The sequence below is a fragment of the Pseudozyma flocculosa genome (genome assembly GCF_000417875.1).
Source record: "Pseudozyma flocculosa PF-1 unplaced genomic scaffold scaffold00011, whole genome shotgun sequence".
Taxonomy (NCBI): Eukaryota; Fungi; Basidiomycota; class Ustilaginomycetes; order Ustilaginales; family Ustilaginaceae; genus Pseudozyma; species Pseudozyma flocculosa.
In genome coordinates this window covers 645,200-664,902 of record NW_006920879.1, presented here as the reverse complement: position 1 = coordinate 664,902, position 19,703 = coordinate 645,200, and the positions used below count along the sequence as shown (strand labels likewise).

At 65.6% G+C, this 19,703-nt stretch overlaps 7 protein-coding genes across 7 annotated transcripts in view; 6 read left to right on the top strand and 1 right to left on the bottom strand.

Annotated features, from left to right (window-relative positions):
- Nucleotides 1-1,314: 1,314 nt before the first annotated feature.
- PFL1_03689 (uncharacterized protein) lies at nucleotides 1,315-3,295 on the top strand (the record flags this gene model as incomplete). The annotated part of the gene is made up of 5 exons (XM_007881208.1): nucleotides 1,315-1,603; nucleotides 1,692-2,226; nucleotides 2,306-2,493; nucleotides 2,578-3,159; nucleotides 3,273-3,295. 5 exons carry the CDS (start codon nucleotides 1,315-1,317, stop codon nucleotides 3,293-3,295), a joined length of 1,617 nt encoding a protein of 538 aa, XP_007879399.1.
- Nucleotides 3,296-3,764: 469 nt separating this feature from the next.
- PFL1_03688 (uncharacterized protein) lies at nucleotides 3,765-4,881 on the top strand (the record flags this gene model as incomplete). Its single annotated transcript, XM_007881207.1, has 3 exons — nucleotides 3,765-3,813; nucleotides 3,930-4,180; nucleotides 4,291-4,881. 3 exons carry the CDS (start codon nucleotides 3,765-3,767, stop codon nucleotides 4,879-4,881), a joined length of 891 nt encoding a protein of 296 aa, XP_007879398.1.
- A 5,273-nt stretch (nucleotides 4,882-10,154) lies between these two features.
- PFL1_03687 (uncharacterized protein) lies at nucleotides 10,155-11,387 on the top strand (the record flags this gene model as incomplete). Its single annotated transcript, XM_007881206.1, has 4 exons — nucleotides 10,155-10,232; nucleotides 10,687-10,780; nucleotides 10,890-11,007; nucleotides 11,123-11,387. The coding sequence occupies 4 exons, from the start codon at nucleotides 10,155-10,157 to the stop codon at nucleotides 11,385-11,387; spliced, it is 555 nt and encodes a 184-aa protein (XP_007879397.1).
- Nucleotides 11,388-13,250: 1,863 nt separating this feature from the next.
- On the top strand, nucleotides 13,251-14,894 carry PFL1_03686 (uncharacterized protein; the record flags this gene model as incomplete). Its single annotated transcript, XM_007881205.1, has 1 exon — nucleotides 13,251-14,894. One exon carries the CDS (start codon nucleotides 13,251-13,253, stop codon nucleotides 14,892-14,894), a length of 1,644 nt encoding a protein of 547 aa, XP_007879396.1.
- A 1,156-nt stretch (nucleotides 14,895-16,050) lies between these two features.
- Nucleotides 16,051-16,620, top strand: PFL1_03685 (uncharacterized protein; the record flags this gene model as incomplete). The annotated part of the gene is made up of 1 exon (XM_007881204.1): nucleotides 16,051-16,620. One exon carries the CDS (start codon nucleotides 16,051-16,053, stop codon nucleotides 16,618-16,620), a length of 570 nt encoding a protein of 189 aa, XP_007879395.1.
- Nucleotides 16,621-17,799: 1,179 nt separating this feature from the next.
- Nucleotides 17,800-19,197, top strand: PFL1_03684 (uncharacterized protein; the record flags this gene model as incomplete). The annotated part of the gene is made up of 1 exon (XM_007881203.1): nucleotides 17,800-19,197. The coding sequence occupies one exon, from the start codon at nucleotides 17,800-17,802 to the stop codon at nucleotides 19,195-19,197; it is 1,398 nt and encodes a 465-aa protein (XP_007879394.1).
- Nucleotides 19,198-19,519: 322 nt separating this feature from the next.
- PFL1_03683 (uncharacterized protein) overlaps nucleotides 19,520-19,703 on the bottom strand; it is a gene marked incomplete at both ends in the record, with an annotated part of 3,592 nt that continues 3,408 nt past the window's right edge. Inside the window, one exon of the mRNA XM_007881202.1 lies at nucleotides 19,520-19,654. Within this exon, the coding sequence (XP_007879393.1) occupies nucleotides 19,520-19,654 (135 nt within the window). The remainder of the gene's footprint in view (nucleotides 19,655-19,703) is intronic.

Here is a 19,703-nt window from a genome sequence, read left to right as displayed (position 1 = left end):
TACGGGTACGGGTACGGTACGGACGGAGGAGGAGGAGGAGGAGGAGGAGGAGGAGGAGGAGGAGGAGGAGGAGGAGGAGGAGGAGGAGAGGAGGAGGAGGAGAGAGAGAGAGGGAGGAGGAGAGAGAGAGACAGGGGGAGGAGGGAGGAGAGAGAGAGAGGCGCTGGTGGGGGGCGGATTGAATGTATGGTGGTGGCCTGGAGGATGAGCTAGGGTGGCGTACGAGGTGGAGCAGAAGAAGGCCGGGTACGGTAGCGTGTTGAGATGCACGGCAGGAGAGGCGACAGGGTTGTCAACCAGACTTTGAGATGATGGGGTACGGCATAGGCATGGCTCGAGGTGTATGGATGCTGCAGGCCAAAAGACGCTGGCGGGCTGGCTGGCTGGCTGGCTCGAGCCCAAAACCCCGATAGACCAACACCCACCCACCTACATGCCACCCTGCTGCTGGCCGGGCCCAGGCTGTGCTGTCTGCCAGGCTGCCGTTGGCCGGCACAGCCCCGCGCCGCTCAACAAGCAGCGCTTGCCAAGCCAGCCTGAGCCAGCCTGAGCCTGCGCCCGCTGCCTCCCTAGTCCTCGTCCATTTCACGCTGGCCTGCCTCCTGGGACCATCCTACCCGTGCCACACACACACAGAGAGAGGCTAGGCAGGCATCCACCTGTCGCTGCGCACACGGCCGACCTCGACGACGTCGTCAAGCAGGCGGGCGGGTCGACTAGATAGATGTTGGTTTGTCGGTCGGTCGCTCGTTTGGCCGGCCGGCCAGCCAGCTCGAGCTCGTGTGACTTGAGGCGACGCCGTCATGCCGCGACGCAGACGCACGACCGGGATGGACGGGTGGCCTGCCTGCCCGTTGGCACATGTCAGGTCGCGTTGCAAGCTTGCTTGGTTGCCAGCCGGCTTCCCCCTCTTTGAGCCGATCCTGGCCTCGCCTTGCTGGCCCTGGCCCCTCGAGCTGGTTCGGCTCCGATGGGCTCCACTTGGTCCAATCCAACCACTTTTTTTCTTTCTTTGCCGCACGGGCGCGAGAAGACCGACGTACGTGTGGATGTGCGTAGAGCGGCCCAGGGTCCACCCGTGCCGTGGCCGCCTGCCACCCGCCGATGCCATGTACCACCACCACGCCCTGCACCACGTATTCTACATACACACCCTTGCACAGCGAATCGCAGCAGTGTCCGCCTCTCATCTATACCTCTGCAACGTACCGCTAGCCTGGCCACGGCATACAAGCCCTGGACACAAGCGCAACCTCGCCTCGACTGCTCGCATCGCCAGCGCCGCGCCGCACCCCCTTTCGACCGGTCTCCGACATGAGCGCCTCTCCCTCGCCCTCACCGCGCACAGCCGCCGCCGCCGGCGGCCCGGCTCAGCGAACCGACTCCGACGTGTCCCACACCATCCTCCGCATCAAGAGGAAGCGGGGCCAGGACCCTGTCGAGGCCCTCGTCATCCAGCAGGCCGAGCGCCGCGCAAAGAGGAGATCAAACCTACACAGCGCCAACCCGTCGCGCTCCCCTTCAGCCGCACCACGCCCACTCCGCAGCGGCGCGCCATCCGATGCCGAAGACGACCAGGCTGCGCGGCCAGAGGCTTCGCGAGGTGAGATTGGCTAGTTTTCCCGTCCGTCCTCGAGTGGCTGCCGGACACCTGGCGTCTGACACCACTTGCTGCTCTGCAAACCCACCAGGCGTCTTTCGTCTGGCCGAGACCGTCTCGCTCGAGTCCTTCTCCGACCCCGCCGCCGCTCGCTTGCTCCACGACCGCATCACTGCACTCAGTCGGGCAGGTCGTGACGCCAACACCCTGCCCATCGCTCCGTTGCCGGCAGCCCGCCAGCCGGCGTCCGAGCTGCCACGCTCCCAGAGGAGCTCAGCATCCCCGGCACCGCCATCTGGCACCGTCAGCGACCCCTTGCACAGATCCCTTGCATCGCTAGACAGCTCAAGAGACGGTCTGGCCTCTCCGGCTGCCCTGACCGCCCTCGATGGTGCGCCGCGCCAGACGCCGGCCGGGGCCAGCAGCGACGTCGCTCGCAAGGAAGACGACAGGGGCATCAAGCAGAAGTCTTCGATGGCCTCGAGCATGCGCTTCAAGGTGGTGCGCAAGGAGCCTCTCGGCCAGCTGCGCCATGCCGGCAGCACCGGAAGCCTCCGGAGGAAGCTCAAGGGGGTCGGTGCCGCCAGCAGACCCTGGCAAGACTCGCGACATCCCCCCCAGATTCGGTGAGTTGCACGAGCCTAGCACCCCTGCTCGGACAGAAGCAGCCGTTTCCATCGCTCACCGGGACCCTTTCCTCTGCAGCTCCAAGAAAGAGAAGGACGCCGAGGCCGTATTTGGCAGGATCATTGACGCCGTCAGCCAGGCAGGCGAGGGACGCAGCAAGGGCGGCAAGGCGAAGCCGAGGGTTGGCGGCAAGACGAAGGGCGCGGACCCGGACATGGACGCCCTCGACTCGAGGTTTGCAGAGTTGCTTGGCAATTACCTGGAAGGTGAGCTCAGCCGGGATGGCGAACGCTTCCTTCTTCACCGTCTCAGGCGCTGACACTCGTCCGGTTGCCTCTTGTCTGCACCAGCGAGCAACCTCGAGCCGCCGGCGGACCTGGGTGCCGCCCTGACCGGCGGCCGGAAGCGGGACCACGACTCGGACTCATACTCGGATTCGGCCTCCAACGACGACGACGACAGCGACGACGACTACGTGTACGACATCTACTACCGCGACATGATCCCGTCGAGGACTGGTCCTGCTGGTGCGGCCGAGTCGGGGCTGCAACCGGCGGCGGTCCCCGGGCACGAGAGGCTGCTGGCGACGAGGTCGTCGCTTCCCGAGTCGATGGCGCTGCCCAGGGTGCAGGGAGGGGCGGTGGTGCCCGCCGAGATGGCGCCTCCGGCGACGGCTCACTTCCCCGGCCTCGACGTTGCCGGTGCCGAGACGGTCATGGCGCAGCTCGAAGGATTCGAGGACACCGACGACGAGCTCGACGCCGGCGACGATGCCGAGGGCTACGAGAGCTACGACGAGGGCGAGGACGAGGACAGCAACGACGAGGACTTCTACCGCAACGACTATCCCGAAGAGGAGCTGCCGGACGAGGACGACGTCGACTTCGGCGCGTACAACGACGACAGCGACGACGACGAGCAGGATCCGTACGGTGAGTCTCTGGGCGGCGGCGGCGGCCGTCTTGGCCCGTACGAGGCAGCAGCTGCGCGCATCGAAGCTGACCGGACCGCGACCGCTGCCTCCGCTCTCGTCCTTGACGAGCAGCCCTGTCAGATGGCAGCTTCTAGATAGCGTGTGAACCCCGTCCCAGGGGGGTCGGTGAGAGCGAGAAGAAGGGCAGAGCGCCGTCCCCCGCACCTAGAGCATCGAGTCCAGGCCGAGATTGTGATGTAAAGACCTGCGGTATGGCCTCGTCTCGTGCGATAAGCATCGCCAGCCCCCGGCATGTGGAGAAGGGCGAGAGCGACGAGGCCGAGGCAGCCGGCACGAGCGCCTGCCTCTAACCGGCGCCGACCCCCGCACTTTGAGCCGGTTATCCAGCCGTGCCGCGCCGTGTGCCTTGGCGGCCCTCTTTCTTGGGCAACCGGCCCGGAGAGAGAGCCCCACGCGCGGGACGACCACCTCTCTAAAAGTCGTCCCTCGACCCCCCTTCCTCTTTCTTCTTCTCCTTCTTGCCTCCCCTCACCCTCTTTGTCCCGACCCTCAACCCCTGCGCCTACAGCACCCCATCGCACACACACGCCACACTTGCCTGCCATGTCCCAGCGAGTCAACCAGATTGCCGGCCACCTCGGCCAGACTGCCCGTAGGTACCGCCCCCCGCTTCCGATGCCGCCTTCCCGCCAGTCTCTTCAGGACCGTTCGGGACCCTGCTGATCCATGGCCGCACCTCGCCCGTCTCGCCTTGCAACAACTGCACAGCCGGTCCGCTGCTCAAGGGCCAGGTCGCCATCGTGACCGGCTCGGGCCAGGGTATCGGCAAGGCGGCCGCCGTCCTGTTTGCGGCGCACGGCGCCCACGTCGTCGTCAGCGACCTCGACGCCAAAAAGTCGGCCGACGTCGCCCAGGAGATTGTCAACTCGGGCGGCAGCGCCATCTCGATCGCCGGCAACGTCATGGACAAGGACTACGGCGAGCGCGTCGTCAAGGGCGCCATCGACAAGTGGGGCAAGGTGAGTCGAGTCATCGCGGGCCTCGAAGCGGGGGCGGGTTCACCGGCGAACCAAGCTGACCCATGCCTCGCCCCGTCTTGTGACGACGACGACGACGGCGACGACGACAGATCAACATCATTGTCAACAATGCCGGCTTCACGGCCGACAAGATGGCGCACACGACCGACGACGAGACGTTCCAGCTGATGCTCGACTGCCACGTCGTGGCGCCCTTCCGCATCATCCGGGCGGCGGCGCCCTACATGCGCATCAAGGACGCGAGCAAGCGCGAAAACATGTCGATCATCAACATCTCGTCGACGTCGGGCACGCACGGCAACGTCGGGCAGGTCAACTACTCGGCGGCCAAGTCGGCCGTGCTGGGCCTGACCAAGACCATGTGCAAGGAGTGGGGACCGTTTGGCGTGCGCGTCAACTGCGTCGCCTTTGGCTGGATCCAGACGCGCCTCACGGCCGCCAAGGAGAATGGCGAGAGCATCGTCGTCAACGGCAAGGCCATTGCGCTCGGCATCCCCGGCCGCGGCAAGGCCGCCGCTGCCGCCGACACCGGCAGCAAGGTGACGGGCACCGAGGACATCCCCCTCGGCCGACCTGGCCTGCCCGAGGAAGGCGCGGCCGCGCTCCTCTTCTTTGCCAGCCCGCTCGCGTCGTACGTCAGCGGCCAGACGCTCGAGGTCACCGGCGGCCGTGGCATCTAAGGTGGTCGGGCCGGGGTGGGCCAGGTCAGGGCTGCATCCACCCAACCATCATCCATCCGTCCGTCTGTAGCAGCGCCGTCAGTGGTAGTACGTAGCAGCGGCCCCACAGTCGCGATCTTGAACGAAGCAACAGAGTGTCACCACAGCCTTGTTCGCGGCGCTCGTCTGGTCAGCCTCCGACGGCGGGAGCGGTAAGGCTCGGCTTGCTGGGCCGACGAGCCCGGTCAGACGCCACGCCACGTGGGGTCGTGATACAGTAGACCAGCCCCGGGCATGTGGGCCGACCGGTGACGGTGGAGCGCAGCGAGAGGACAGCGCAGCGTCGTGAATCGGCTCGGGTCGTTCGCGGGGGTCTATAGCCGGCGGTGGTACGGAACCTAGGTGCCTCATCCGACCGGTACGTTTGTAGGACAGAGGTGTCGCGTCGAAGGCGAGGCAGGAAGGACGCAATGGCCGCCGAACCTCGCCCCATGGCGTCCGGGTCGTGTGACTGGAGCCGGCCTCGTCTCTCCCCTCTCACCGGCATCGGCGCCGTACCCCGGACGAAGACGACGACATCCGTCGAGGACATCCGTCTGGACGGGGGTGCGGTCGGAGCAGGCAAGGAGGGGCGAGGAGCGCATTGGAACCGCAAAGAGCATGCATGTCCGCCTGCCTGCCCGCCCGCGTGCCTCATCCTCCTCCGCGTGCCTCTTCCTCCGGCTATCCGTGGCACGAGGCAAAGCGCTTGACGAGCGACCGAAATACGAGACGAGAATCTGAAATGGCTGCCCGCCCACCGTCCTGCCTCTGCTTGGACGTGTACACATGTATGTACATATGTGCATGCGATCGTCAAGAAGCCTGCTGCATCGTGCCAGCAAGCTGGAAGAGGGGGACCGTACCTTATCGATCAAGCGGGATCGTCTTCGTGCGGGTGGGGGCGTAGGGGGTCTTCCTTCGCCAGCGGCCCCTGTCCATCCCCTTTCACGACATCGTCGTACGGAGCACCAGCCCCCCCTCAGCCCCTGTCCTATTGTTCAGGCGGAAGGACTTGTTTAGCCGCTCGTGATGGCCTGGCCTTCGCACGTCGCCCGTCGCGTTATGGTCGGACCTGCCCAGTGGCGTGTCCTTGGGCCGCGTTACACGACCCGGCCCGCCTCGACCCCGACCGAGCCAGCCGACCTCTTCTCGACGCAAAGAAGAGGGAAGCTGCGGATTGCCGTCCTACTTGGCTTGCCCTGGTCTCGCCTGAGGAGGGCGGTCGCGGTCCCCGCTCAGAGTGGGCGACGCTACGCTCTCTGTGATACAGAACGACATCGACACCGCCTCGACGATCCATCATCTGCGCTGCGGAGAGGGTTGAGCAACACGACCGCACGGCTTGCGGCTGCCTCGCTCCGAAGTCGTCGGCCTCCAAGTCGGCCTGCTCGGTCGGATCGCTGGATCAAAGCGGCACGACGCCCAAGAACCTAAACTTGATTCCGCGGCGCGGCTTCTCGAGAACCCGCGCCCTGGCCCTGGCCGTCGCATGCATAGGTATGTGCTCATGCGGTGTCGGTCGGGCTTTGGCGGAGGTGTGAAGCGAGAGAAAAGCAAGCAAAGAGGAGCTCGGCGGCGCTCGGCCCACCTCGTCAGGAGCCTTCCTCGTCTGATGATCCGACCGTTCCCTGGGCACGCCGGCTAGGGACGACAAGGTGCCGGTCCAGTCGGCATACCATTTGATCCTTTGACTTCTCATCAGAGTGGCTTTCACAAGAGGGTCGTGGTGGCGTTGGCGCTGGTGGCGATGGCGAGGTAAGGCCTGGCTCCCTGTTTGATTGCGGTCGATCCCAGGCAGGCAGGCTGATGCCGAGTTACCAGCCTCTGAGCACATACACGTCTTTGCCTCGTCGTCGGCCTCGATACCGCCGTACCGATGCCCCGGCCTGCTGCCTACCCGTTCTGAGCTCGGATGTGCTACCGACAGTCTTGGCGTGCGTCGCCCCTGTCGCCGCTCCCCATCACGAAAGGCAGGCACAGGGGCGGGCGGGCGGCCGTTTCTGAGCCTGCCGGATGCAAACGAGGGTTCGGGAGCGCCCTCTGCCTTCGGGAAGAGGCTCAGCGCTGGCATCGAGGCGTCCGACGTACGTCAACGATGCTCGGACCTTCGTCATCTTCTGTTCGTCGAGGGCATCGAGGCATGCGTACGTCGTACCTACGCGCCCGTGGGCAGCTGCGCGTTTGCGTTTGCGCTTGCTGCAGCTGCTGGAGCTGATGCGACTTTGAGCGACGACGGCTTGCGTCAAGGGGCAGGGGCAGGGGCGGGGGCACGGGCAACAGCATCGGCAAGGGTGACAGGCATCCGACGTAACTATGTCCACGTAGTTGCGGCTGACTTGCGGCGCTGCTCGTCGATCCGCCGTGCCGTCCATCTCCGTCGGACAGGTGAGGACGTTGTCGTATCGTACACCGCGGTGCCGTGCTGAGCCCACCGAACCCGAGCCGAAGCTTCAAGATGCGCGCACGCCTGGACAGCGCAACCGGTGACCATCACCCTACAACGGATCTCCATGAAGAGACGCTAGAGGTGAAATACCGGCAGTAGTGTAGTGCAGCAGTACGTGTACGTGGTGTCGCTGGGGCGGTTGTCGCGGCTCCCTCTGCCCGAACGACAGCATGTCGACAGCTCGACGCCGAACCGATGCGCCCATGAAGGCCGAGGTCGAGACGACGACGACGACGACGACGACGACGACGACGACGACGACGACGGGCGGGGCCTGCCCTGACCACAACCCCTTGCTGCTTTGCTCCATGTCGACGGGTCTTGGGCCCCTCGGTCGGCCAGCGTGCAATCGTCGAGTCTCATGGCAGGTGCGTTTTGAGTGGCTTTGCCCTCGCTATTCATGGCACCCCGCGTAGCCTGGCACCAGCCAACGGCAGCAGGCTACACCCGCAGGCATCGGATCAGGTCGACGCGAGACAGCTCCCGACTGACACCTCGACCCCCGTCACGGCCTGGCCTGGGCTGGCCTCGACTGGCCCGGCCTGAGTTCTGGCAGGTCCCTGGCCCTCGGCGCACGGGTCTACGGCACGCATCTCAGGCCTGCCCTCGGGTCGTGCCGCGAGCCTGCCGGAGCGTTCCGGCGTTTCGATGCAACGAGTAGACTCTCCCTTCCTTGGGCGGCCAGCTGATTGCTTCTCAGAAAGTGAGCACAAGGCAAGAAAGAGAGCCGGTCGGGCGGGTCGGATACCGGTCAGAGAGAGAGAGGGATCCAGCCTCGATGGCGATGTCGAGACCGCAGTGACCGACAAGTCAGCCACAGATGTGCGGGCACGAAGGCCGGAAAGGCTACCTGGATCCTGATCCTGCGCGCAGGTATGTACACGCCGGCGTCTGTCGTGCTCTCCGCTCGCCCGACCCTCGATGGCGTCCGCCTGTCGCCGGAGGCCGAGTTTGGCAGGCCAGGGCCAGGCCACGACGAACACGACATGGTGACCGCCCAAGGCCAAGGCAGGCAGGCAGGCAGGCAGGTCCAGACAACGAGCGCTCGACATTCGGCCCGGTCTGGCCGCTCCCACCGAAAGGGCCAGGGCCTGGCAGTCCCAGGCACGCCACACGCACCCACGACGTCCTGGTTCCTGTTGTGTGGGGGGCCCAGCCAGCCTGCCCCTTTCCTGTCGCGGTGCCTGGCCACCCACCTGTTGCTGCTGCCCTGTTGGTGCATCCGCCGCTGTCGCTCCCCGAGCAGAACCCCCCACCACGGGGGGCAGGCCTGGCCTGGCCTGGCCTGGGCGAGGGCAAACGCCGGCCCCGGTGGTGGCGTCGGGCGTCGAACGGAGGCCGCACACACAGGCCAGACCAGGCCAGGCTGGTTCGAGGCGGTCATCGCGCGCGCATCCCTGGCCTTGCCTGGCCTGCTGGCTCTCCTTAGCTTGGCCTGCCAGGCGCTGCCACACAGCCGCCGCCCCAGCCTGGCGCCCCAGCCTGGCGCTGGGCGGGGAGCGGACGCAAGCGTTGCCCAATTCAGCACGCCGCGGGCTGACAGGCAGGCAAAGAAGACGAAAATGGAGAGTCCAAGGAAATTCAAATGCGGCCCCTGCCTGGCCATTTCACAGCCTCTGGGGCGTTTTCGGTTGGGTACCAAGGCAGGGCGAGGTGCGGACCCCGACCGTCCGCCCGGCCGGCCGCCCGCTTGCCTGGCCCCCCTTTCTGCCTCGCACGCCTGGCCTGGCCTGGCCTGTCGTTGGCCTTGGCCTTGGCCCCAGCCCTAGCCTGGCGCCTGGCCCCAGCTCAAGCCAAATTGCCCCACTCGAGCTCTTCTGCCTTGCCCGCCCGGCCCCTCGCCCCCTTGCGCCAGGCTCCCTCACCTGCGGCGACAGCGACGACAGCCAGCAACAGCCACGTCCGCCGCCGCCGCCACCACCAGCACCACCACCACCACCACCAACACCAGCATCTCCACTGCCGCCATCGCCACGGATCTTCGATCCACCCATCGCCCAGCGTCGCCCTCTCCGCACGCAGTGCAACGTGCCATCTCTCGCACCCATCGCCGTATACCAGTCGCCCTCCCTCTTCTCCCGCTTTCCGCTCTTCGCCGCGACCTTCATTGCGCATCTCCTGCCGCCGCCCGCGCGTCGAATTGCGACGCCCTTTCACCTGCCGCACCGACCCCGTCTCCGTGCGCGCTAAGCCGCACAGATCGCCGCTCCTCTTTTCATCCCGCGCATCCTGGCCGAGGCATCACACCGCGCCCGCTCGAGATTCGACCCCGTCTTTGTCGTACCACCTCGACGCGACTGACACCAGCGTCGTGTCATTGACCCCCCGGCCTTCGACCTCGCTCCATCGTCCCGACATCCTTTCCCTCTCGCCGAATCATCAGCAGACCCCGTACTTCTCCGACCTCGTTTCGGCGGCTCCCATCGGCTTAGGTCTGACGACGTCGCTTTCACCGCTCGTCCCCTCTAGCCGAACTTCCACCTGTCCGCTCGCTCATTCGAGCACCTCCATCGCGCCTCATCCTCCACGCTTCGACCGAGGCCTCCTCCATCGCGCCTCATCCTCCACGCTTCGACCGAGGCCTCCTCCAATCGAAACCTCCAGCCTGAAGCAGCCCGGCGTCGCTCCTCACCGACCCGCAAGCGCCCGTCGATCAGGCAGACACCTTCGCACGTCGCCGTCTCGACTGTCCCCGACAGCACAGCACCGCGCGATCGCTGTTCGCCTCTTGCCTCTAGCATCGGCCCAACTACCCTGCTCCTAGCGGACACGACCTGCCGGCTGCGCAGAGGACTACCTCGCCAACATGAGCGGCAAGATGATGATCTACAAGCTGGTGGTTCTGGGAGATGGCGGTGTTGGCAAGACGGCGCTCACAATCCAGGTGAGTCCGATCCTGATGATCTGCCCGAGGTCCTCGTCGACGCCAGAAAGCGGCCTTTTACTCCATCCGCGGTCCGTTCGCGCGTGCCTCCAATCTTGCCACCGACCTGGAAACTCGGCGTCTCGATGGTGCTCGCAGCGGCGTCGAGATGCGTTGCGATAGGCTGACACGAGATCTGCTTCCTTCCGTTGCCCCTCGTACACTCGCACCCGCAGTTGTGTCTCAATCACTTCGTTGGTGCGTGTGCGCTGCCCCGGCCGATGTCGACGCACCACACATCACGCTGACCACCTCTTTGATCCCGGCGCCTTTCTCGTTGTCCTGGCCTCTTTCGCTGCTGATCAGAAGTGAGTCGATGCCGTTGGGGTCCCGCACTGCCGATTCACGACGAGGTTCGATGCTGACTCCTGCACCACCTTTCGCCACCTTCGTCACCTTCGCCACGCCTTTCCAGACGTACGATCCAACGATCGAGGACTCCTACCGAAAGCAGACCGTTATCGATGACCAGCCGTGCATGCTCGAGGTTCTCGACACGGCAGGGCAAGGTGCGTTTGCCTTCGCCTGCCTGGCGCCTCGTCCCACCGCCGCCTGGCTTTGAACGTGTGCTGATTCGCTCGATCTTGACACCCCTTGTGCCCACTGCGCCGCCTGTAGAGGAGTACACTGCGTTGCGAGACCAGTGGATCCGCGAGGGCGAGGGCTTCCTGCTGGTCTACTCGATCTCGGCAAGAGCCACCTTTGAGCGCGTGGAGCGGTTCCGAAGCCAGATTTCGTAAGTGCCATGCATGTCCAGCCCTCTGCTGCCGAGGTCCGCCTGGCCACCGATGTCGCGAGCATCCTGCTGACCACCTCGCCCCTTATGAACCCGCCCGCGTCGCTGCCGCCAGCCGGGTCAAGGACCAAGAACCACACACGGTGCCGATCATGTTGGTGGGCAACAAATGCGACAAGGTCAACGAGAGGGAGGTCTCGCGAGAAGAGGGGCAGGCGCTGGCCAACCGGCTCGGCTGCAAGTTTGTCGAGTCGAGCGCAAAGACGTGCGTCAACGTCGAGCGGGCGTACTACACGGTGGTCCGCATGATCCGGGAGCAGCGGGAAGGCACGACGAGCGGGAAAGAGCGCAAGAAGAAGTCACGCTGCAACATCCTCTGAGGCAATTGGAACCTGGCGTGCGCAGCAAACACAAGAGGACGGAGTGCGAGAGGGGCGGCCGTCTTGTGGCAGCGCGGCGGCGGTGGCATCACCGCTCGACACTCGATCGCCCTGCGTGGGACTCGCTTGCCGAAGGCAGACCCGTTCTCGTCGACCGGCGAGGACAGGCGTGAACGAAGTGGAGCCTGCCTCGTGCTGCGCCCGGTTGCGGTGCGGAGGCGGCAGAGTCCAAAATGTGAGGCCAACCTGGACGGCATGCGGCAGCGCCGGCAAACAGAAGCACCACATCACGTTCTTGCGCCAGGAGGCCGCGCCAGGATCCAGCTCGACAAGCGGTGGAAAAAAGGATCTGTTGGTCCGGCGCGGTCCGCCCAGCACTCGATGGCGAGGACGGACAAGTGCGGTGGCGGACGGAGCTAAGGGCGGCGATGCCTCGGACGCTACCTCAAACGGCGGCCAAGGTGGCCAGGGTCCCCCTGCCGGTACATCTCGGCCTTCGCCCCTCCGGTTTCGCGACCTTTGTTCGTCGAGGGCGCACACCGAACCTCTGCATGTCTGCGCACACCTTCACATCTACGTTCCGACCACACATGCACCTTCGTTCCAGCATCAAGCACCCACGCATCCGCATCCACGCCTCGCTCCGGGATCTCAACAGCCAAACGGACAATCACCAGACCTGATCCCATCCGATCCGCTCCGATCCGATCCGATCCGATCCTTCACACCACCATGGGCAAACGACCGACTACTTTCCCGGTCTGGCCAAGCTGGTGCCTTGCTCTCGACTCGCTCGATGCCGCCCCCTCAAGTCGCCGATCCAAGGCGCGCATCTCACCAGGGCGTCATGGGCCACCCCTCTTGCGCCTTTGCGCACTCGTCGCTCCATTCTGCCCCTCTCCCCCCTTCTTCGCCCCCGCATCCACCCACACTCTTCGATACCCCTCACCTCGCCGGTTGCCCTGGCCACGTTTCCCCAATCGACCGACGGCGCCTTGGTAGGCTCAGGTGCTCTACTGGCTGAGGCTGTCTGTCAAAAGGGGGCCTCGCCTCTGCCTGCGCATCCGCTGTCGGCTGCGCGCCCTTGGGCTGCGACCGTTGGAGGCGACTCGCCAGTCAGCGGCCGGCCATGTGCGTAGCCAGCCTCGTCCAGAGGTGATGGCCAAGCGCCAGTCGATGCGGCATCGGGCTGTCGATTGCGTCGTCGATTCGGTCCACAATCTTTGCTTTCCCCTCGTCGCCACTTCCTCTGTCATGTCGTCATCTCCTTTTTGACCTTGCCCCTCTTCCCTTGCCCTTTCGCCACCTACCTACCTCGCTCCCTCCCCTCCCGTACCGTTTCTTCCACCGTGTATACGATCCTGGATACTCTTGTCAATGCGTCGTGGCCGCGGCGACTGGACCGTGGGTCGAGAAGTCGAGCGGTTTTGGCCTGCTGCCCTGCCGTCGTGCTGTCGAATGAGTGCGGTGCGGGAACGCCCGATGGCTGAGGACGCCCGATGCGCGCTGGGGGGCCGAGGATGTGGAGAAGCAGTTCAGGGTGCGCGCGGCTGGGGCAGGCCTGCCACGCCATGCCAAGCACAGGCAGGCAGGCAGGCATCGACTGAGCCCGGGCCAGGCCAGGGCCAGGGTCAGGCCAGGCCAAGCAGGCAGGTGACAACCCGAGACCAACACCTCTCGATGCCAACAACACCCTCCGCCACCTCAACCACAACTCGGCCTCGACTCGACCACCACATTGTGCTCCCCCCGCATCCATCCGGCCATACGCTCGTGCCAGCCCTTCAAGAGCAGCTGAACGTCACCTTCCACCCCATCCCTCTCCAAATCATCAGAGACGACCCCTCCCCCCTCTCCGGCACGATGGACAAGCCTCTAGAATACCCGCCGCCAGAGCTCAAGCCGCTCAAGCCCTTCATCCAACGCGCAAACGAGCTGCGCACCGCAGACAGGGTCATCTCCTACTGGTGCCTCTACTATGCCGCCCAGCTGGGCATCGGCGCCAACGCAAAACAACCGGAATCCAAGCAGTTCCTCTTCAGCCTCCTCGACACCCTCGAGGCGCTCAAGGCCCAGCTCGCCGACAACGACGCCGTCACAAACGACATCGCAAGCGCAGCCTACGTCGAGAACTTCGCGCTCAAAGTCTTCGTCCAGGCCGACAACCAGGACCGCGCCGGCAGAGCCACTCGCGAGACCGCCAGCAGGTTCCTCGCGGCCAGCCAGCTCCTCGAGCTGCTCAAGGTCTTCAACCAGCTCGATCCGGACATGCAGGCCAAGATCAAGTACGCAAAGGTCAAGGCCACAGACATCACAAAAGCCCTCAAGGAAGGCCGCAAGCCACACCCGGGCCCCGCCGGCGGCGATCCCAACGAGGAGGCGGCCAAGTTCGAGGATGCCATCGCACGCGGCCTCGAGACCAAAGAGAGCAGGGAGGACGACGACGCCTACCTGGCCCGCGAGATGGCCAGGCTGACGGCCGATGCTGCCGGTCCCGCCGTGCCTCAGGCCATCAGTCCAGCAGACACCGGCGATGCTAACCCGTTTGACGGCGAAACCCAGAACCGCAAGAGGGCCATGTCCAAGGCGAGGATGAGCCTGCACGTCGAAGGCTCTCCGCTCCACTCGCCCAACTTTAGCAAACCGCTCCAACCGCAGCTTCCGGGACGGCCCGACAGCGCCAGCAGCCGCAGTGCGGCCGACGGCATCACGCCGCCAACGCCTCCCAGCGCCGGCTTTGGAGGCGACGGCGGCGGCCTCATCCAGAGGCTCTCCTCGCCGCCGGCCGCTGCTCCGGGCCTTCAACCTCTTCCGCCGTCGCAGGATGCCAGCACAAGGGCGCCCTCCAACGCCTCGGCCGACTTCCTTCCCATCCCCGCCTCGAGCCAGGCGACTAGCCCGAGCGTGCTGTCCGGCTCGCGGCCTCTACCGGTGCCGCCACACCGGGACGGGCTGCCAATACCGCCCTCCTCCCACCTCCAGCGCGCCACGAGCGCCGGCGGGAGCGCATCCTCGTCATCCCCTTGGCCAGGCTCGACGAACGGCATGCCTTCCGCTCCCGTCTCGCCAAACTTCCGCAGCACGTCGCAGATGGCCGACGCGGCCAGCAGCAGCAGCGTCGGTGCAGGGCCTGCCCAGGCTCCCGGCTTCGACATCTTCCAGCCCTCGTTCCCCGCGACGCCCTTGGCGCCTCCGGCCCCGGTGCCCAGTGCTCCCGGAGCCGACTTGGGGTCGTCCCATCCATCCTCGGCACCCATCGTCCATTATGCCTTGGCCCCCTCTGCGCCGCAGCCCATCGGTGCAACCGCTGCGTCCACAGCCCCCGCCACTGATGCTGCATTACCGGCGCCAGCCAAGCTGCCCGAGTCGCTGCCGCTCAAGCTTTCGGTGCGTGCTCAGAAGCTCGCCAAGAGCGCGGCGAGCGCAGTCGACTTCGAGGACCTCGACACGGCAAGGGCGCAGCTCCGCCAGGCGCTCGACATCCTCGAAGGGAGGGTGGCCGAGTGAGGTCGATGCCGGATGTCACCAGTGCCATGTGCTGGGAGCTGCTTGTCATCAGGACGCCGCTGTCACCAGCTAGGCTGAAGTTTAAGTCGGCGCGCGCCCCCGACTCTGCGAGCTTCCGCGAGCACGATGGGCGTACAATGGCGGGCGCTGCCGGTGCCAGACACTCGCGGCGGCAAGGGCTAGGAAGGAGAGGCGGAGGAGGATGTGGGTCGCCCGAGCCGGATGCGGCGAATGGATCTGCAGCGGCGACTACCGGATGCCAAAGTGGCCGCAGCCTAGCCTGGGGCGTAAGCCAAAGCCTAGCCTGCCCACCGTCTGGGTTCGCGCCAGCCGGGGCTGATGGTGCGGCGCGCTTGGCTTAAGCCTCCATCGGACGGGAAGCCTGCTGAGGGAGGGCAAAGAAAGGGGTGCGACGTCCGTCGCTCGGATCGGAACCAGCCAAAAGACAGGCAGGCAGGCAGGCAGGCAGGCAGGCAGGCGGGAATCCAAGTTAAGGCAGGCGAGCTAAGCAAGCTCCCAGTGGAGCAGCTCGGATGCTCACGCCGCGGCGTCGTTAGACCCTGGTACACAGAGTTGGCACCTGCCTCCGAAGTTAACGCAGCAGCAGCAGCCTCGGCAGCTGCATCGCCGCACCGAGCCGGCACCGACGGGCACCGCTGTCCACGCGGTTCATCGCTGCGGCGTCGTGTACCAGTGTGAACGTACGTTTAGCCCCTCCGGATTGACTGGACGGCGCCGTACGCTGAGGTGCTGTCGTTGTCACGCCTCGTGCAACCCGGACGGATGGGGAGGAGCTACGCACGGTAGCATCGACTGTCACACGCCAGCCATGGGCGGATCGCAAGGGCCGGACTGGCACCGACGCACGATGGCATGTGGCTGCACACACACTCGCGCGCACTCGGAGCAGGACAGGGTCGAGACGGGACGGGAACAAGCTCGACGCTAGCTGGTAGTGTCCGTGGTGTCGCAGCCTGCTCGCCCCCTTTTTGGGTCTTGACGCCCTCATGCAGGATCGAGGGAAGCCAAGGATGGACGGACGAGGCAACGTGAGGTGGTGGTGGTACGGACCTGATCCCACATCAGACCAGGCTGAAACCGACGAGCGCCTTGACGTGGTACGAGCTTCTCGCGGGGTTCCTCTCGGCCGCGGTCGATGACCGAGGCCCGTGGTGGATGGGCGTATCCCCTCCAGGGCGTACAGTTGAACCTTGTCCTTCTCGTCGACATGGTCGGTCGCATGTCCTCGTCGTCGACGCGCGAAAGAAGCTCGCGGCAGAGAGAAGAAGAGCAGGCTGGACAAAGTGCCGGTTGGCGCGAGCAGAGGCAGACAGGCTCTGCGATCAGCTGTCGTGGCGGCGTGCCGGTGCCCTCTGCTAGTCGGCACGTGGTGGAAGAACAGGGCTTCGTGTGGGCATCGACACGCGTAGTTCTCGTTTGTCGCCTCCCCTGTCCTTCAGTGAGGCAAGACCTGGCCTCGTCGTGCCTGTCCATCTTCTGGCATCGAGACAACCACGGATTCCCATCGGTGAACGGCCGGGATAGCAGCGCCGACCTGCCTCACCTTTGGCGGACCGGGAAGGAGAGACGAGCCGAAATGAAGCTGGCGCAGCCCCTCCTCCCACACTTGCCACCTCGTCGACGAGCCCCGATCCAAGACAAAACGAGACGGGACGAGACGAGACGAGACGAGACGAGGGTCAGCGGCTTGACGCTTACATGCTAGCTAGGTAATCGCCGCACCAGCCGCCACAAGTTGAGTAGTGGTGTGTAGGCCGCCTTAATCCCGCCCCACCCTACATCCAAACGAGGCTGGGTCGATGACACGTCGCGGGCTCGGTGCGCCGCTCCCTACCTCGCCCCCTTCCTGCTTTCCCGCCTCGCCCCGAATTTCAGGGTGCGACCGTCCACCCACGCACAGCCGGCCAGCCGGACGGGCAGCCCTTTCATTTCGCTCCGAGGGCCGAACCGACCCCTCTTCTCGACGACGCTCCGTCTGCCCGCCCGCCGGCCCGCCCGTCCGCTCGTTCGCCCGCGCTCCAGCGGGCGCAGGCGCATGCACGTCTTCTCGTTGATCGACATCGTCCGCCCTCGTACAAGCTTTGCTCCGCGACTTCCGACGACCGCACGGCTGGTCACCTCGGCCGCCATCGCCCTCGTCACCCGCTCTGCTGCTCGTCCCACGATGCGGATTGACGAGCATCGTGACAGGCCCTTGGTTCATCGGGGCGAAGTATAGACACCAAGGACACGAGCCGCCTGCAAAGCCAGGGCAGCGGGCGGCAATGCACCACGCCGTCGTCGTCGTCGTTGGGGCGCAGGCGGCGTCTTTGGTGCGGCAACCAGGTAACAGCAGCACTCGCTTCCTACGCGCACGCGCGCGCTCCCGCCCGTCTGTCGGCGCCTGGCAACTGCGCAGTCGCATGCTCCCGCTCCCCCCCCTTTCTCCTCCCTCGTCGTCTCCGCCTGCAATTCAGATGGCCTCTGACCCGAACCAGCGGTGTGTGTGTGCCGATGCTGCATGTTTACCGTACCGGCTACTAGACTGAGAAGGTGAAGGCGTCCCTTCCAAGTGCACGCTGAGGAAGAAGTTGAAGAGCGACACCACGGCATGCCGCAAACATTGGACGACTCTCTGCCTGCCTGCCTGCCTTCCTGCCTGCCTGCCTGCCTCGCTCGCCATTCCGTGCACCTTCTCTTTCGTCACCCTTCTACCACACCTTTCTCCCCGCCCACTGAAGTGGAACAAGGACATCCTCGATCTCATCGCTTCGGCCGGCGCAATCCCAGTATCCCTTGGGCAAGCCACCGCGCACCCGCAGCACCTCGACGCATGCCGTTCCAGGCCTTCGGAAACGGCCTGCTATCGGCCTTGCCGCACGCAGCGTACGGGGACGAGGAAGCGATGCCAAGCAAGGTCGTCTACCCGAGCCTCATCTCGCCGCACGCAGAGCAAGCCTGTCCTCTGGGCATGAACCCTGCTGCTCCGCCCGCGCAACAGGTACCTCGATCGCTGCTCCACCTGGAAGCTCTCGACGTCTTCAACGTCTCCTCGTTCTCGATCGACGTTGCGCAAGAGGGCGGCCGGTGGGACCTTGATCCCGAAGCACCCTGGCCGCAGCCTTACCCTCGCCCGTCACCGTCGATTGAACTGCAGGCTGGCCCGATCTTCGATGACGGTGCCGCCGAACTCACCGCTTCAAGTGCACAAGCGGCATCGTTCTGCCCGTACCGAGGCGATATCCACCTGGCGACGACCTCGTACGGACTGCGCGGTGCGGTGCCCGCGTGCTTTGCCACGCCGCTCTGCCTCCACCCGACGCCCGTCGGTGCCATGCCGGCCGAAGAGACGTTTGCGACGGCGACAGGGCAGGGGTGCGAGCAGGGCATCGAGGCCATGATGGACCTCGTCTTCGCCCCCGAAGAACGGGGCTGCGCAGACGACGTCGACCTCGCCCAAGTCCCCGCCGCGAGGACCTCGACGCCGTTGACGCCGGACGCGCTGCCACCCCTGTCAGCCGACTCGCCGCCTGAGTCGCTCGCTGCGCCACAGCCGTTCTACACGTTCGGCGACCTCCTCCGACCTGCCTACGACCCCATCATCAAGGCGGAAGACGGCGTCGCAGAGGACGAGATCCCCTCGCTCCTTTTTAGCGCGCACGGCGTCGGCGCCCGCGGCCCGCCGTGGTCTGAGATGACGGGCCTGCCCTCCCTCGATCACGATGCGGGCCCGTTTGGCTTCGAGAGGAGACGGATCAACTCGTTGCCTTCGTCCTCGCTCGATCTGCCTCTGACACCGCAGACCTGGCCCAGCAGTACGCAACCCGCCAACATCAGCAGCAGCGGCGGCAGCAGCGGCTGCAAAGACGATGGCTCGCTCAGCTACGCCGGTCCGCCCGCCTCGCAACCCCCTGGAGGTCGCGAAGCGGGAATGTCGGCCTCGGCCTCGTCCTCGGCCGACGTCACCACCATCGCCCCACCTCGTCCTCGATACCCGTGCAAGGCGTCGGGGTGCGAGCAGACATTCGCATCGCGCTGGAACCTGTCGCAGCACGTCAAGCTGCACGACGAGACGCGGTCCAAGGACTTTGTCTGCACGCTGCCCGGCTGCGGCCGCGCCTACTTCCACCACCGCGACCTCAAACGCCACATCAGAAAGTTCCACACGCACCCCGCTCCTGCCCGCTCGCGCCCGCCCCAGCGGCTAAGGCAGCCCGACGAGGCCGTCGAGGATTCGAGGCCCACCGCCGTTCGGCCCTTTCATCTTCCCTCTGTCTTGATGTCGTCCGGTGGCCTCCTCTAGACTTCGTTCCTTCTCCCGCCTCCTTCCGTCTCGCCCCGACCGCCCTTTCCCCCCCCCTCGATTCCCGAACCCTCTGTAGCACCACCACTTGTTGTACGACCAGCCCGATCTCCTAGCCTCGTTCCCACACCAGATGCGATCCAACAGCCGAGCAAACAGAATGACAGAACGAGCACGGCTGACGAACAATAGAGTACAAGAGATCGAACACCAAGGCCTGGGAGAGAGAGACGGATGGAGAGCACTGAAACAGACACAAACCGGCCGATGACTGAAGCGAACGAGGGGGGTTACCACCGGGGTTGACGGTCGACGAGGCGGTCTAGCTCTGGAGGCGTCGGACCGTCTTCCTCTCGCGCTCGCCGGCCGTCTTGATGACGCCCTCGCTCTCGAGGGTGCGCACCAGGTCGTAGAGGTCCGTCGGGTCGACAGGGATCGACGACTGGTCGTTGAGCGCCTTTGCGAGGTCGACGTAGCGCACCGCCCGCGAGGGGCGCCGACGAGCT